The following is a 17,286-nucleotide window of genomic DNA, read 5'->3' on the forward strand; positions in this document are numbered from 1 at the left end:
AAGGCTGTACTATCAGAGGTTATGTAGATTGTATTGGTAAATTTTGAAATAAAATCTCTCTGTCTTCCGTAGTGACCACTGAGTTCGAGTTCATGGAGAATGCCATTTCTTCTGCACATTCAAATGTGGTAAGTTAGGACAACGTATCTTGAGTAGAAAAAGAAGCATCTTCATGAAATATGAGAAATCTAAAAAGCGAGTAGATGTTAACAAACACAAAATGTAATGCACATTACAAAGATATCTCTTTATTGTCCTTGTCTGTTCAGAATCTTTCCATTATGACTCAGTGGGATTTAGTTCCTGGATGTTTACTCTTATTTAGCATTTAATAGAAATCTTTCTCCACTGGTAGATCAGCATGTAAAGGGGATAGGTTCTTAAAAACACTTTGATGTCGAGAAAGGCTAAGATGCTGAAAGCGGATAGATAGTACCAAATTATACTAGAACTCTTGGCAAGTAAATGTCATGGACACAGGAGTTTGGTGCTGTGATTTTGGTCAGAGTAAACCAAAGATGGTCCAGGATATGACTGGAGTGATCACAGTGGGATATTTGGCCACAAAAAGACAAATAAATAAATTGCGCTATGAATGAATTCTTTAGAGCTCTACAATTCAAATATCATTTGTAAATTCTTTATTGCTATAAAAAATGGATGATTGGAAAAAAACTTTAAGATACTGCACGTAGTAGCAGACTGCTGAGATGATGGATGTAAGAATCCTGAGCATTTATAAAGTGGACTGCCTCATATTATATATGCATATCTCCATGACATGTTATAACACATGATAATTTATGAGGGAGAAAGCATCAAAATAAAATCAATTGTATATAAACACTCCCTGAATTTAAAGTGCTGGCAACTTCTGCCTCAAGGGGTACTCATTTTCCTCCTTTTTAGCCAGTCATTTTTGAAACACCTCAATTATAAATCCAAATTTGGGTCAGAAAAATGTGACTGACGACACCTGAAAAAGGAAAATGCAAGGTGAAAAATATTATTCTTTCTCTGCTGGTATAAGTTGCCAATAAGTTAGTTGCATGTCATTCACGAGCTGATATCATTTGGATTGGTTTAACTTATATCATCCACAAAGACCAACTGCACTGTTATTTCAGTCAATGGTTGGCAATGCTGAAGAGCAGAAGCTACAGATAACGTCTGCTAGATAATCTGGGCCAAACTGTAGCAAGGATACATATGTTATTATTTATAAAACACTCATGTAAAGCAACTAATTACATTTTGCTGTTTTTGCTTTCGTATTCCTCCTTTTTGGACTGTGGACTTGTTCCATCCATCAGTAAACTTGTGGCATCTTCCTTGATTGAAGGTGAATCTGGAGCAACTGTTCTTTGGATAAATGCTGGCAAGGGAGGAGAAAAGAGAAAAATAAACCTAGATGAATAGAATCCCTGGGCTGACAAAATTGTCAGTAATCACTGCATTTGATCTAGTTTTCTGTAAACTTTACATGGACTAACAAATCTTCGATGTAGGAATAAAATAGTTTACTATATTTTTAAAAACACATGTTCATGGGATTTAATTTTGTTTGTTTTAGATTTGAAGAGTGAGGGTGGAAGATGTGTGTTTGTTCAGTATATAGTGATATTAAAGCATGCAGAATTTTAGAGGACGAAATCTTAAGGGCCTCCTTTTCACAGAATCCTCTTTTTCACACAGAAGGAAACAGACTAGATCTGGAATCTAGGTTTACTGTTTTTCTACTACCTCTTACCTCTCTTCTGAGCTCCAGACGCCTATATCCAAATGTCTATGTCAAATACTCCCACCTGATTTATAATCTCTGATGTCTGCCCATCCCTTGCTCTTCTTCATCTTAGAAAATGATACACTCATCCACCCAGTTTCTCAAACCCTGGTTCCTTCTTTCCTTTGGCCTGCCTGCTCGACCCATCCAATTTGAGAGGAAGTTCTGAGGACTCCACCGCCCATTTCACCTGAGTCCTTCTGCTTCACACCACCTCCATTCCCGTCAGCCCAGCCCAAGCCACCATTTTCTCTCTTTCTGTTTTCATCTTGCCTCCTTCTCCACACACCAGAATTATCTTTCTAAAAGGTAAATCAGATTATGCCACTCTACTGCATTAACCCTTCCCTCCCCCTGCCCCGCCCCCAGCCTCCCAGCGAAATTAGAATAAAATCCAAACACCTGATGGTGGCTGAAAAGGCTCCACCAGGACCTCAGCTCCTACCACGCTCTCTCCCAATCACTCTCTCCCTCACTCATTCTCACTCTCCCCCCTTCTCTCCCTCCCTCCCTCCCTCTCTCACTCCTTCAGTGTTCCATCTCTCTCGAAGACCATACCCCTTTCTTCTCTGGGGCCTTTGCACTTCTCCCTCTATCAGGAAAACCCTTCCCACCCAATTTTAACTCAGCTGGTTCTTCTTGCCATTCAGGTTTCAGCTCAGTTGTAACCTTCTGATCACTAATATAAAGTTCTGGTCCTGGTACCTTCTATCATTTCACCTTTATAGCACCAGTCACCATTTTGCTTGTTTATTGCTTACTACCTGTTTCTTGCATGAGATGAGGTGACCTTTTCTGTCTTAGTCACTACTGTATCACCCCAGAGCCAAACACAGAGCCTCGTGCATAGTCTCTTAGTAAATGTTGTTTGAACACCTGGATATATTTTAAGGGATTTCAAAACGATAGTCAACTGGGGATTTTCTAGCTGCTTTCTAGAAAGCATTTATAGAGTATATACTTTGTCAAATCGCAATAATCAGAACTCAATTATTTAAAAATATCTGGCACCTAATGTCAGTGAAAAGATAATCACCAAAAAAAAAAAAAGCACTATCACATACAATGAATGAACCTATAAGATGGAGAGGTAGAAAGATTGTGCTTTCATGAAATAAATAAATCCTATAAAGGACAAGAAATAATTTTTTACATCAGCAGTACCCCAACATTTTTATTGCTATAAATCTTTGGCACCTTATTTTACAAGTTTGAGGACAGATGACACATGAAGCATACATTCAGTTAGCCAGGGGGTTCCTGAAGTACAACACAGAAGTGAAGAGTATTGCTGTTCTCGCTGTGGATAAGTCCCATCTGAGGGACTTAAACCTCCACTAAAGGAACGTCAGAAAACAAATTAAGAATACTAACTTTTCTTTTTATAGCGACATATTCTGAAGTAAGGAAGTGAAAAAAAAGTTCTTGTTAGTAACTTTCATTGATTTGCTTTTCTAAGAATATCAAGTTAAATTAATATGTAAGATTCACTTCCAACTCCTGAAGTAATCTTCAGATAACATTTTCCCCCCCATGAAAAATCACAGTCCTTTTCTTTTTGGGATTATTTATTTATTTATTTATTTAAGTAAACATTGTTTACCACAATGTTAGAATTATGGAAAAATTGCAATCTGCATTTATTTTTTAAATTGAGTTTATAGATACCGACTCCACAAACATTTAACGTTTGAATCTCAAAGAATTCGAGATTTCGAGGAGTCATCAGTTTACTCCAGACTTCACTCAAACCCAGTCTGGTCCGGGCCCCAGGAGTGAAGGCCCTGTCCTGAGTTGTGTTCCTTTAGCCTAAAAGGAGCTATACATGGAGACCAGTGGTCAGTCACTACTTATAAAAAGTAAAAATGACAGTTTCAAAAGCTGGCATTATGAGTCTCTCTTACTAAGCCCCCACTGTCTACAGGCCGCAGGTAATAGAATCCAAGCCTCCTAAAAGAGTGTCCTGAATCATGGCCACAGCTTCCAGCCAGCCAGGATAAATTTGGTAGTAATCACAGCTCTAAATAATGGATTTCTGTGTTCCTATTTCCAATGGTAATATAAACTTACAATTTATATATTTCTTCCCTTCTTCCTGGCAGGACGAATCTACCTTTTCTTGAATTGACCTGAACTACACAAAGCTGACATAAATTACTACTTAAAACAAACTTTCATTAATGCTGGATCATTTCAGAGACCACAAATTATGCAGTATTTTCCCATTTCCTTTGTTTTTTCCGTGGTCAGTGATTCTACACTTTCGTTTGGTCACAGTTTTGACAGGGCACCTAAGTCAGCAGAATGAGTGCCTTAGCGTCAACAGCACAGACAAAAGGGTCTCCTCCAGTACCAATCCCAACCTGAGGAAGAAGTAGCCTGTTCTGTGGGCTCATAAACTCACGTCTGCCTCAGCACCTCAGTCACTCCCCAGGTCTCCATACAGGCCTCAGCTGCTCTAAACTCCACCCCCCAGCTTTCATGCTTCATTCAGAGGTTAAGAAAATCCAGCACTCGCTGGTCAGACATAAAAGCTGGGGTTTTCTCAGGAGCGTTTTATTTTTGTAAGATTCCTTTTTAGCCAAAGCGTACATACATACACATATTAAATAGCACCAAAGTGCTACATAGAAAGACAGCAGTCTCTTGCCCCATCCCTCCCGGTGCCACACTCCTGCTTCCCAGAGTCAACCACAATCAACCCTTTTAGCTTTACTTTCTGTATTTGCTTCAGTTTTTGAAAGAAAAAGCTGATATTGCTATTTTCTGATTTATCATTTTTAGACTTATCCACACCCATCCACTTTCCCTCATCCCATCCTCCCTATAGAGTTACATCTGGACTTGTAGTTATGTCAATAGTATTTACATTATTATGACTGTGTAAATATGGATCACACAAACCTAATAGGTCTACTGTGACAAATGTTTCTTTTCTTGCTCATTTTTTCCTGGAGTTATTAATTGATTATTTATTAAAATTCATTAATAAATTAATTTTAATTTTTGTTTTTGTTTTTTATTTACTCTTCATAACCACTCTCAATTGTTTCTAATAGCTCAGTTATACCTACACTAATCATATGTCTATTAGTAGTTTTTCTAAGTGCTCAAATGAATCACATAATCTATCAGTTTTTTGTTTATTTCCTAAAGATTCTCCTGATGGAATCTTTTCTTTCTTCCTTCACTATGAGAGAACTAAAGAATATGAGTGTCCAGATTAAAAGCCCCCCCGCCAACCCTGTCCCAGCAAATAGTTAGAAAACTCAATAAAACAAGACCCACAGGGAGGCATATCATCACAAAACTCACTGGGGTTAAAGAGACAATCCTAAAAGTTGCTGGGCCAGGGGTGAGAGGGGGCAGTGGTGGTGAAAATGATCACGTCAAAGGAATGGGAGTCAAAACAAAAAGACATAAGGTTTTTCAACAGCAACACTGGATTTTGGAAGATGACTGTGCAATGACTTAGAAAAGTCCTTTTTAACCTAGAATTTTATAGCCAGCCAAAGTCTCAGTCAAGTGTGAATGGAAGAAACCCATTCTCAGAAATACAAAAACTGAAAATATTTACCTCCCTTTCTTGGATGTGCTCCCACAAAAGATGTGCAACAGCTGTTTGTTGGGTGAGCCCTCATCATCCGCCCCACTTCTGGCCTTGGTTCTGTTTTCTTTGTTCTCTCATCCCAGGACTCTCACTAATCAGGTACTGTCCTTCTTGTATTGATTTTCTGAATATCTTATCTTTTCTCTCTTATTGTCCCATTCTTTCCTTTTCCTTATCTTCTACTTTGTTTGTAGGTTTCTCAACTTTGTTTTCCACCTTTGTAGTTTATATTTTAAATTTCTGAGACCTCTTATCCTGTGTTCCTTTTTCATAGCATCTTGCTCATATTTTTACTAAATGTACTGTTTTCTCATTTCTCTGAGGGCATTAATGATATTTTTAAGATATCTTCCATTCCCTGTATTATCAAATTACTGTAGGCTCCATTTTTCTCTTTGTTGATCTTGACAGATCTCCTTTTTAATTTTGAAGGTTCAAGAAAAATTACAGGACAGTTTCTATAACTAAGCTGAAAGTGTTTGTGCTACAAAAATGGAGAAGTATTCAGGGTGATTCTAATTCACTTCCAAAAATACTACATCATGAAAAAGATATAGAAAATTCAAGGTTCATCAGAAAAGCAAATAAGAATAAACATTATTTCTAAAAATAAGTTTATTAAATCACTTAAAATGATTAACAATAGGTACCTATGATTAAACTTTTTAAAGTATCCTTAAAAACATGGAGGTAGGTATGGGAGGAAAATCATAAAACAAACTTGTCAAAAAGAAGAGTAAAACTATGTGTAAATAAATAAATAATTTATCAATAAATTAATAAAGAGGTTTACTTTCTAAGCTAAATTTTCAGTCAGATTGTACAATATAGACTATAATAAGTATTTTCTTATCCAAATTATGTTCTCAATGATATTTTTTCCTATTCTTATTTAACTTTATTTCTTTTTGAGCCAGTGTATTTATATAGAAACTTACGGCAGCCTATGAGTACTATATCTTAGAGAAATGACCAGGGCTAGTCATGAAATGTTACTGAATGAAAAGCTGAATACAGTTTCTTTTATTGCCTGTCACAATATTAAATAAAATTCTAAAAAATTTCATGTTTTCCCCTTAATGTCTTCTAACCACTTTCTTCTAGGTACCTTTCTAGGGAGCCTTATGAAAGTCATAATGGCAAAATTCAATACCAGTAGAACAATGACCTCTGTGCTCATATCATGGTGCTGTTTATTTCCAGGCTCTTAAATGCCTTAATGGATGGGATACCACGATGTATGATGGTGCTCTGTCCCCACTCTCCTCCTCTTCCATGCTTACATACATCAAACAGATGTGAGGAAATTTTTCCATTGCTTAATATGAAAAATAAAAATTTTGTCCTATGTGTATATCACATTCTGAGGTACAGTAACCAACCTGAGATATGATCCAAATTGAAGGGTGACTGCCAGATTAGAATAGCAGAGGGTTTATGAAAATGTATAGAATCACTTGGTAAAATGGTTAGGACAGGAAAGGGAAAATGCTTAGCTTTTGCAATAAAATAATCATGATATAATGGAAGCCAAACCATTTATCAGAAACCAATAAATATTTATTTGATGAATCCATGAATATAAATCAGCAAAAATGAGAGTTATCATTTTTGGATTTGACCTACTTCCTTGTGGCTAATTTTGATACTTTATTTTATAGCAACCTAGTTTTTTTAAATGACAGCATTGTCAAATTGAATGTACAAACTCTATGTCCACGGAAAACTGAAGAGCTAAATGGTTATCTAACTAAGAATCTATTAACATTTGAGTCCCAAATGGATTAGATAAAAGTGGACTTGAAATAAAAAACTCATACACTCATTCATCTAATATTAATTGAGGCTTTACTACGTGCCAAGTTCTATATAGGATGCTGAGGAAACAGTGGTGCATAAAACAGACATCACTCCTAACATCATGGAGTTCACTCTTCGGTGAAGAGAAGAATCAGTAAACAAAATGTCACTCAAATAGCAAATAATTCCATAATTAGTATGAGAAAGGTTTTAAAGGAAAATTGTAATGCTTTGTGGGCACTCATAACAGAAACCATACTTAAAACTGTGAGTTCTGAAGGCTTCTTTAAGGACATTACATCCAAGGTGAAGCATAAGTGGTGGGAGATGGTATCCTGGGTCAACAGACTCGCACTTCGTTAATGTGTGTGACATTTTATCAACATTTACACTGTATTATTCACAGAATGAAATCGGACAATAATAGTTTTCATATCCTTATTCTTTGTACAAAATTAGATATTTTTGAACAGTTCTATGCAAAGATTTTCTACTTTTTGATGACTTGAATTTTATTACAATACCATCTAACTTCCTTACCCACTCATCCATAGTTACTAGCAATCTCCAGGCCAAAAAAAATTTGCTTAATTAAGATTATTACCTTGGGTAATTCATTTTCAGTTTTTATGAGAAGTGTAAGGTCTAAAAAGAAGTGATTCTGTGTATTTTTAGTAAGTTGGGTAATATTATAAATGTACTTGCGTATTATTTGTATGATTCATAATGAAAATTTTTTCAAACTTACAACATGAATATTACTATCATGTACTGGCCTTATGCTTTAATCTTTCCATGAGTTGCATTTTCTTAAATCCAATTTAAAACCTGGTACAGGACATCATTACTTACAGTTCAAGTGTGAAAACTGTGGACTAGACAGGAAGCAACTGTGGTCCTGCCAAGAGGATGACTGATCTAACCCATGAGCATGGGAACTTTCAGCAAAGTTTCTGTCATCCTAAAAAAGAAAGCACAGCATTTCAGTTCAAATCATTGAAAAATGTAAGGCTTGGGATTCACTTAAATGTACTGAAAATAAAATTGAACCTCAAGATACCAGCTATGTTACACCACAATTTAATATAATTATAATCCTCGTAAAAAATAAAATACGTGGATGTTAAAGAAAATATGAAAAAAAAGAGAGAGAGAAGGAAATCATCTGTAGCCATAACAGCATGACATATTTCTTTCCAGTCTTTTTTTTCCTGTGGATAAGATTTGTAAATATTGTTGTAAAACTCTGTGTTATTTATTTACATTTAATAATATAAACATTTAAAAAGTCATTAACCTTCAGCTTTATGTTACTCATATACTGTCTAGTGAATATACCATGCTTTACTCAAGTATTACTCTTCTGGGCATTTAGGTGGTTTCCAATGTTTTTCTCCTATAAATAACACTATGAGAAATACCTTTAAATACATAACCTTTCCCATATTTAGGACTATTCCTTATGACAAATTCTTGGGTGGAAATACGGGGTCAATAAAAACAATCTGACGTTTTTAAATACATTTACCTAGACTGATTTCCATAATGATTATACAAATACTCATTCAACAAATATTTAACACATAAACCAAAATGAATACAGAAAAGGTCCCTGTCCTCATGGACAGTATGAATATGTCCCTTTCCCCAAATCTTAGCTGAAAAAGGGAATTAGGAAATTATATCTTTGAATAATTTTACTAATTAAATAGGTTAAAAAACAGGTGCTTTAAGATACGTTTACTTGATTAAAAATTGCAATATTTTTCTCTTAAATGTTTTCTAATTATTTACTACACTTCATTTTTTCTTTCTCGCACTCATTCATTCATTCAACAATCATTTATTTGGCACCTACTATGTGCTGGCCAAAGAGCAAATAAAACATTGGCGTATATGATCATGAGATCTTCAGGATTGTAGGAGAGAAAGGCATTAAACAAACTATACAAAACACAATATAGTTAAAAACTATGATAAGAGCTATAAGAAGAAGAATGGGAAATAATAGGCAGAACTACATTTAGATTTGGGGTCCAGAGAAGTTTCCTCTGGTAGGTGATATTTAAGGCAATAATTTGAATGCTGAGTATGAATCAATGGATTAGCCAGGTGAAAACTCATAGGTGGAGGACGGAAAAGTGGGAGGTAAGGGGGAGCAGGAGGGTGGTCAGGGAGTGGTGCTCTAGACTCGTGTGAAGGTGCTAATAAGGTAAGAAAGAGTTTGGTGTGTTTGAAGAACTGAAGGAAAGCCCATGGCTTAGGCACACTGAGCCTGGGGAAGTGGTTACAATGAGATCCAGAGGTGGGATTTGGATGTGGGGTTTTTTTTACTTAAGTACAATCGGAAGGCAATCAAGGGTTTTGAGGAGAGGGATGACATACTTTGATTTGTGTTTCTCAAAGATTACTCTGGCCTCTTTGTGGAAAACAGACTGAAACAGCACAAATGTAGAAGTGGGAATACCAGTTAAAAGACTGTGATTGAGGATGACTGCGGGGTCAAGGGAGAGGAAGGGATCAAGAATGGTGCCAAAGATTCTAGATGAAACAACTGCTGGTTAGGTGGCCTAAACAGATTCTTCACAACAGTAAGGCCTCATGTAGCATGACTATCTGATGAATTAGTTGTCGTTCTCTGCACTAAGTACCAAGTTTATATTTTATTTCTTTGTCACATATATATGTATACAAACGCAAAAGAAAGGCCAAAAAAGAACAAGTGTGTGTGTGTGTGTATACGTGCACACACACATGCAAACTCACACACACGTCTGTAAAAGACATTTATTCTGAGCTAAAAGCATGGACATAATCCTAAAATGACTTAAGATCATCAGTTTTCATGTACCAAAAGGGAGTTTAGGTTCATTTAAGATGAAGGCCCTGTGGTTTTTAACCAAGTGATTTATAGTTTTCACTAATTATGAGAATTTCATAAGAAACTGGCAGTCATTCATTATAGGATTGCTGGAAAGGAAAGGATATGCAGTTGACGCTTGAACAACGCAGGGGTTAGGAGCATTGACCCTCTGTGCAGTCAAAAATCCACATATATATATGTGGATTATAGTTGGTCCTCTGTATCCATGGTTCTGCAACTATGGAGTCAACCAACTGTGGATTGTGTAGTACTGTAGTATTTACTATTGAAAAAAAAATCTGCATGTAATTGGACATACGCAGTTCAAACCTGTGTTGTTCAAAGGTCGACTGTATTAAACTTCCTCATTTTCTATATATGAAAAAAAAGAAATGTGAGTGGTTGAATAAGTCAACAATTTTAAGGGAAAGGGATACAGTCCTAAATTGTATGTACATATTAACACAGTGCCAAAAATATATGAAGCAAAACTGATAGAACCAGAAGGAAAAAATAGACAAAACCATAATTATAGTTGGATATTTCAACATTCCTCTCTCAGTAACTGATAAAACAGTAGGCAGAAAACCAGTAAACATAAAGAAGACTTGAACAACACTACTGGCCAGCTAGACCTAATTGACATTTATAGAATACTCTACCGCAAAACAGCTGATTACAAGTATTTTTCAAGCACACATCCAACATTCTCCAAAACAAACTACATGCTGGGTGATAAAACAAATCTCAATAAGTTTAAGATGACTGAAATTATACAAAGGATGCCATCTAACCACATGGGGTGAAAGAAGAAATCAACAACAGAAGGATATCTGAAAAATTCCCCAAAATTTAGAAATTAAAGAACATACTTCTAAATAACTCATGGGTGGGTCAAGGTAGAGATCAAAAGAAAAATGAGAAAATATTTTAACTATATGAAAAGAAAAGCATAATTTATCAAAATTTGTGAGAATCAGTTAAAACAGTTTGGAGGGAAATGTATAACATTAAACGTGTATATTACAAAAGAAGAAACGTCTCAAATTGATAATCCAAGTTTCCACCTTAAGAAACTAGAAAACAAAGAGCAAATTAAACCTACATTAAGTAAAAGGAAGGAAATAATAAAGATAAGAGCAAAGATCAATTAAATAGAAAGCAGAAAAGTAGTGAAAAAATGAAACCCATACTGTTATACTTTTTAAGATCAATAAAATTTTAAAACCTCTACTGAGATTAATTAAGAAAAAAAGAGGGAAGATATAAATTGCCAATATTAAGAATGAAAGAGGAATATTACTAGAACGTCTATAGACATTAAGAAGGTAATGAGGAAATATTTTGAACAACTCTGCCAATGTATTAGACAACTTAGATAAAATGGGTACAAGTAAACAGCCTTAAAATGTGTCATCCAGTAGTTCTAGTTCTAGGCATCTATATTAGGTTAATAAATTAAAAATACGGACAAAGATTTTTATACCAAGATGTTCATCAAGTGACTACTTATAATAGAAAAAAGCTGAAATTAACCTTAAATTTCCAACAATAGGAGATCAGGAAAGTAAAGTATGGTAGAACCATAATGACGATGATAAAGAAAATTCCCACATATATACGTTACATGAAAAAAGGAGGAAATAAAATTATCAACAAATGGTAATTTCAATATAAAAAGATATTTATAAGTAAGAGCGGGGAAACATACACCCTTAAATTACGCAAATAGGTTTTTAAAAATATTTGTTGGATTATTTATTTTCTTGTTAATTTTTTCTGTATTTCCTAAATATGCCGTATTTTTAACTGTCATATGCCAAGAAGCTGGTTGTATAATTAAAAATATAAGTGGTTCTTTTTCTGGTAACAGAAAAGATATAATCTATGCTTTGATGCCAGTTGATTTTGTTTTAGAAATTTAAAACCATACCTTGGGAAGAGCGAATAGGATTTGACTATCCTGTGTACTTCATCCTTCCTCTGGGAGGCACATTTTGAGGCTGTCATGGCGCCATCTGCTTCATTCAGCAAGACGCCCAGACTTACACCTCCACTCCTGTCCTTTCTCACTGTCTTTCTCAGCCCAGGTGTCAATGGGCAAAATGTGAGTGTTTGCTTTTCCTTATTTTTTCCTTTCTCTTACTGGCCCATAATCAACTAAGCATCTCTTAGCGGGAAACCATATATTACGCTTTTCTCTTTCACATTTTATATAGGAACCACGATTAAGTGGAGATTTCTAGCATTGATTGAAAGCATAATTCTCCTTTCTATCTGTGTATCTTCCAGCTCCACCCAGGCCTTTAGTATGGCACATCTGAACTATAATAGCCAGATCCACGGCTCTGCCTCTAGTTGGCCCATGTCCACTCATTCTAAAGTAGCTATTGGAATACACCTGGGACTCAATGAACAGTTGACCCTTGAACAACACAGGTTTGAACTGTGTGTGTCTACTTAAACACAGATTTTTTTTCAAGAGTAAATACTATAGTTCTACATGATCTGCTATTGGTTGAACCCAAGGATGTGGAAATGTGGATGGGGAACTGTGGATGCGGAGGGCTGACTACAAGTCAGATTTTCCACTGCACGGAGGGTCAGTGCCCCTAACTCCCGAGTTGTTCAAGGGTCAGCTGTATGTCTTTAAGTTCCCAAATTTTCTAAGTCTTCAAAAGACTGTCAGAATCCCCAATGCTACCTTGAAAGATAACTAATGAAATGAACCCTGAAAGAACATACTAAAAGAAAAATATTCCACGATCCCTTTGAACAATCAACATATCAGAATATGAAAACAATATCTTCATATTCTCCAATTATACATTGATATTTAACTTGTGGAATTTCTATCTAAGTAAAGTTTACAGGGTGACCATAAGATGACTGTTTCTTTCTAATTCCTACCTGTTTTTCAATTAAATAGTTAAATATTAAAAAGGAAGTACTGGTTAAAAAGGAAGATTCTTTGCAATTTTAATAATCCTAGCTTTTGCTTTTTGCCAACTCTTATACCCTTAGCACAGGGACCTATTTTTATTTCTGTCTTAAGTCTCAACAAGCTATTTAGCCAGAATTCCCTGCAAAAATTCCACTGGGTGCAGGAACTTGCATTTTCTAATATTTTCCCTGGGTTTCTTCCACTTCTCTTTCATAACCCACATTGTAATTGGTTTCTTAAAAGTTGTTCCAACCCAACTAAATCTTTTTGCTAAACTGATCTCTAATGATTAATATTTAATGATGCCCACCAAGTATTTTTCTCTCAGAAATACTGTAAGTTCAAAGTTTATAAGACAAATGATGCATTTAATTTTTTTTAAATTTTAATTTATCCAACTCTTCCCCCAGAGAAAAGGAAAAAACACTTATGTGTTTCTGAATCTGTGGCAGAAATGTTTTCCTGAATTTGTCTCTAGCTTAACAATGCACTGTTCCCCACTCTTAATTCCCAATTCTCCATCAGTGCTCGAAAAAGCTTAACCTCTTCCTCAGTAAACTTTATTCCTATTTGAAACTTCAACCTGGACAGACAGTTTACTTAAAGTCTGCCCTCCTTAACTCAATCTGCATGGCTGCTATTATATAGCGTTTTACCTCCATGAGGGTGGGGCTTTGATCACCTCTTTCTACCTACCCATCCCACCATTCCACAATTTAGCACAGTGCCATTTGCATTAAGGAACTCAATAATGATCATATATAATTATTCTTGACCAAAGTACAGAAATGAAAGTTTGCTATGTGGAAGTTGGGAAGAAGGAGACTGTCACTCTCACATTCTCAGTTTCTTCATATAAGGAAATGAGGGCGCTGGACCAGATCATCTCCTAAGATTTCTCAGCACTAACGTTTTCTAATTCTAATCTACCCGAGCAGAACCACTGAACAACCAGTACATCTAACTATGCAAACTATCTTTTCCAAATTTATACCATAATACTATAAACATGAAGCCACGCTCATGAACAGACTCATGAAAATACCGTGTTAGATCAGGCCATTTGATAAATTTACCTTTATGCAATTGATTATTTTATGGTATAAAATTTAATATTACTAGTGACTCACTAATGGAAAAGATCATACTCAGTTTTTGTTTTGTTTTGTCTTTTTACTCATTTTGGACTTGGCTCTACATGACTTTAATCCATTTTCAGAAACTGAATATATTCGTAGTGGGTAGAAATTTGCCATAAACAAGGATACTCAAAAAGGTGTCAGTGACTTAAGAAACAAAAGCAGAGATGCAGAGATATTTTATAATGATGGTGCCTCACTGGAATCAGTGCTTCCTCTCTTAAAGTGACTATTTCAAAGGAAACAGTGATTGTTTGGATGAATATGTTATAACATGTTTATTTAAAAACTAATAGGACATTTAATTGGTATTCCTTATGTATCTAGTATTCATATCTAGAATTTTGAATTTGACATGATTAACAATGGTATCTTTATAGTTAAACTCCTTCATAATCTTTCCTTTCTTAATGTTCTTGTTGAGTAAATTATTGGGAAAGGTGAAGAAAGCATGTGGCTTGTTAGGGGAACTGGGTTTGGTAGAGTTAAAAAAATGTGCTCATCTAAGTACCCATGTTGATTCCTAAATAAGCACTTTTGATCCATTGCTATTTTCAGGTTTTATACCAAAGAAAAATACCAACTCATTTGGCAACCTTTTGTTTAACTTTTAAAGAGCAAGATGTAATCAACTAGTTAAATATTATGGCTGGATCACTTCAAAAGCATAAAAATTGCTTTAGAGTTCAGCATGATTTGATTGCCTACGAGGTTTCAGATGTGTCATCTAAGGATTACTGGAAAAACAGCAATTAAATTTTTGTTAGAATTCCATAAAAGGCTAAAGTTAGAAAAAAGAAAGTTTAATCACCAATTTAGCATGAATTGTGTATTCTGGAGCCGAAGATAAGGCAGACAGTGTCTACCCTCAAAAATCATACAATCCAGTAGAATAGCATTTCCCAGATTTCAGTATTTACCTATAGTTATCTTACTATTTCTTTTATGTTAACTTAAAGATTAGCCTTGCACCCTAAATCTCTATATAGGAGAGGCTTAAAGGATGGCAAAATTGCTTGGGGTTGGGGGAAGCATGGAGTTATATTTACGTAGGAGATTACATGGGATTTCTTAACAAAGCATGGAAAGAGGTGGTTATAAATGAGATAACTGGGGTATTGTGGGGTTAAAGCTCCCTCAAATTCCCCCATGATTGCTACTACTGTTCCCAAGCAATATTTGTAAAATTATCTGAATAATACACTGGTGATATATTTTAGTAGTCATTAAATAAAAATCATCTACAGTCTTGAATTGCACGAGGAGTTATGCATTGCATGCTTTAGAAGCTACAATTGTAGAAGATTTAAGATATGTACAGAAATAGCTGACCTTAGAAAGAAAGTGCTAACAGCCATTAATTGCTATGAGCAAAGCATAAACAAACCACGGAGAGATTCAAGGAGGGAGAAATAGCTTCCAGGAGCAAAGCACATTCTTATAGCATACACATGCTTACATTGAACAAATATGACAAAGGGTTTCGGCAAACTCTGCCTTCATAACCTGTGCTGAAAGCCATTATCAACACTTCCTCACCTACCTCATCTTATCCTGTAAAACATCTGCTTCTTTAAAAAGAAATTGCATACTAACTCTTCTACTAGAAATTGAAAATCATGATTTTCTTTTCAGGAGGAGGAAGGATGGGAACAAAATATGCCTTTTGTGATTTTACTAAAAAATCCACTGCTAATTAAAACCATATATTTAGCATGGGTAGAGAGCAGAAAGGGCAGGTAGCAAATGGGAATATCTTGGACAAAACCATGCTCTTTCATGAATTCAGATTAGCAATGCTGTGTTATTGGCTGACTTTTGAACATTCTGTTCTATTTGAAACAGCTGGGACAGCAAGGAAGTCTGTATGTCCTACAGAAATCCAGTTAGGCCTCATGAACGAGAAGCTGTGAAATGCTTCTGTTGTCTACACAGAGACAGTTTGGGTCAGATTCAGCTTTGAATTGAATTCTAAATTTAAACTTTTAGATCAGGCTTTGACCAGTTAACTTGGTAAGCTTAGTACAATATTACATTATGCTCTCAGCAGTTGTGGACATTGGTCCTCCTAAAAATCTCAATAGCTTTCTAGAAATCTGATCATTTGGTCCTGGTGATTGCCATGGGAATAAACAGCAGGAGATGGTTCTCTTTCTGGATTGAAAGAGAACCTGACTTGTACACTTTCTGCTACACTTCCCCTCCACCAGCAGTGCTGCCATATTGGATGTCTCACTGCCTTCTGACATCAGCAACAACATGAGAGCAGCCAGCTGCCAACATAGTTCTGCTAGTCCAACAGTTATTTGTCTGCCAACAGTAATACAGTCAGGGGTCTACAACTGTAATGCTAATAGTGATCCTTTTCCCTGTACCTTGTCATCACAAGCCTCTTTTCAAGACTTGAGAGCATCTTTCTTCTCTGAACTCCCACTGCAGTTTTTTTGGGTCACCCTTACAGCATGTACCCCTTTCTCCTTTGTACTACAGTTGTCTGTGTGAAGACTCTGAGTTCCTAAGGACTGATAATGGCTCTCCTTACTATGCCATCATCCTCTCTGGCTTCCAACACAGCGCTTTATACACAATGTAAACTCAGTAAAGGTTTGCTGAATGTTGTATTTAACAACAACAACAAAAACAAACTTGAACATCTCACAATTAGAACAGACGCTCTAAAAGGCAGGGATCTTTGTTTTGTTCACGGACGTGAGTCCCACGGGCCTAGAAAGTTTCTGGCACATAGCTGAAGCTCAATAAATATTTGTTGAATGAATGGATAGTATTATGACTTTATAAAGAGCTTGGGTAGTATGTTTTGGTAAAGAAAGAAAAGAGAATATTTTACATAATGTGTAAAGGAAGTAAGCGTAGATTGGTAATTTCTCCTTTCTCTAGACCAGGAATTGGCAAACTTTTCCCGTAGAGGGCTTGATAATAAATATATTAGGTTTTGTGGGCCATACAGTTTCTGTTGCAACTACTCAACTCTGCCACTGAGTATGAAAGCAGTCACAGACAACACGTGAATAAATAAATGTGGCTGTATTCCAATAAAACTTTACTTACAAAAGCAGTCAGCAGGCAAGATTTGGCCCATGGGTGGTAGTTTGCCAAACTGTGCTCTAAAACAACTGTGCAAGAATT

The 17,286-nt window shown here is 35.7% G+C and overlaps 1 protein-coding gene across 2 annotated transcripts in view; it reads right to left on the minus strand.

Annotated features, from left to right (window-relative positions):
- Positions 1 to 272: 272 nt before the first annotated feature.
- Positions 273 to 17,286, minus strand: part of CEP128 (centrosomal protein 128) — a 435,146-nt gene continuing 418,132 nt past the window's right edge. For both annotated transcript variants that reach the window (XM_036844970.1, XM_036844969.1), the window contains 2 exons: positions 8,046 to 8,154; positions 273 to 1,375 (listed from right to left, as the gene is read on the minus strand). In XM_036844970.1, the coding sequence (XP_036700865.1) occupies positions 1,248 to 1,375; positions 8,046 to 8,154 (237 nt within the window). In that variant the 3' untranslated portion in view covers positions 273 to 1,247. The remainder of the gene's footprint in view (positions 1,376 to 8,045; positions 8,155 to 17,286) is intronic.

Source organism: Balaenoptera musculus, chromosome 2 (assembly GCF_009873245.2).
Source record: "Balaenoptera musculus isolate JJ_BM4_2016_0621 chromosome 2, mBalMus1.pri.v3, whole genome shotgun sequence".
Taxonomy (NCBI): domain Eukaryota; kingdom Metazoa; phylum Chordata; class Mammalia; order Artiodactyla; family Balaenopteridae; genus Balaenoptera; species Balaenoptera musculus.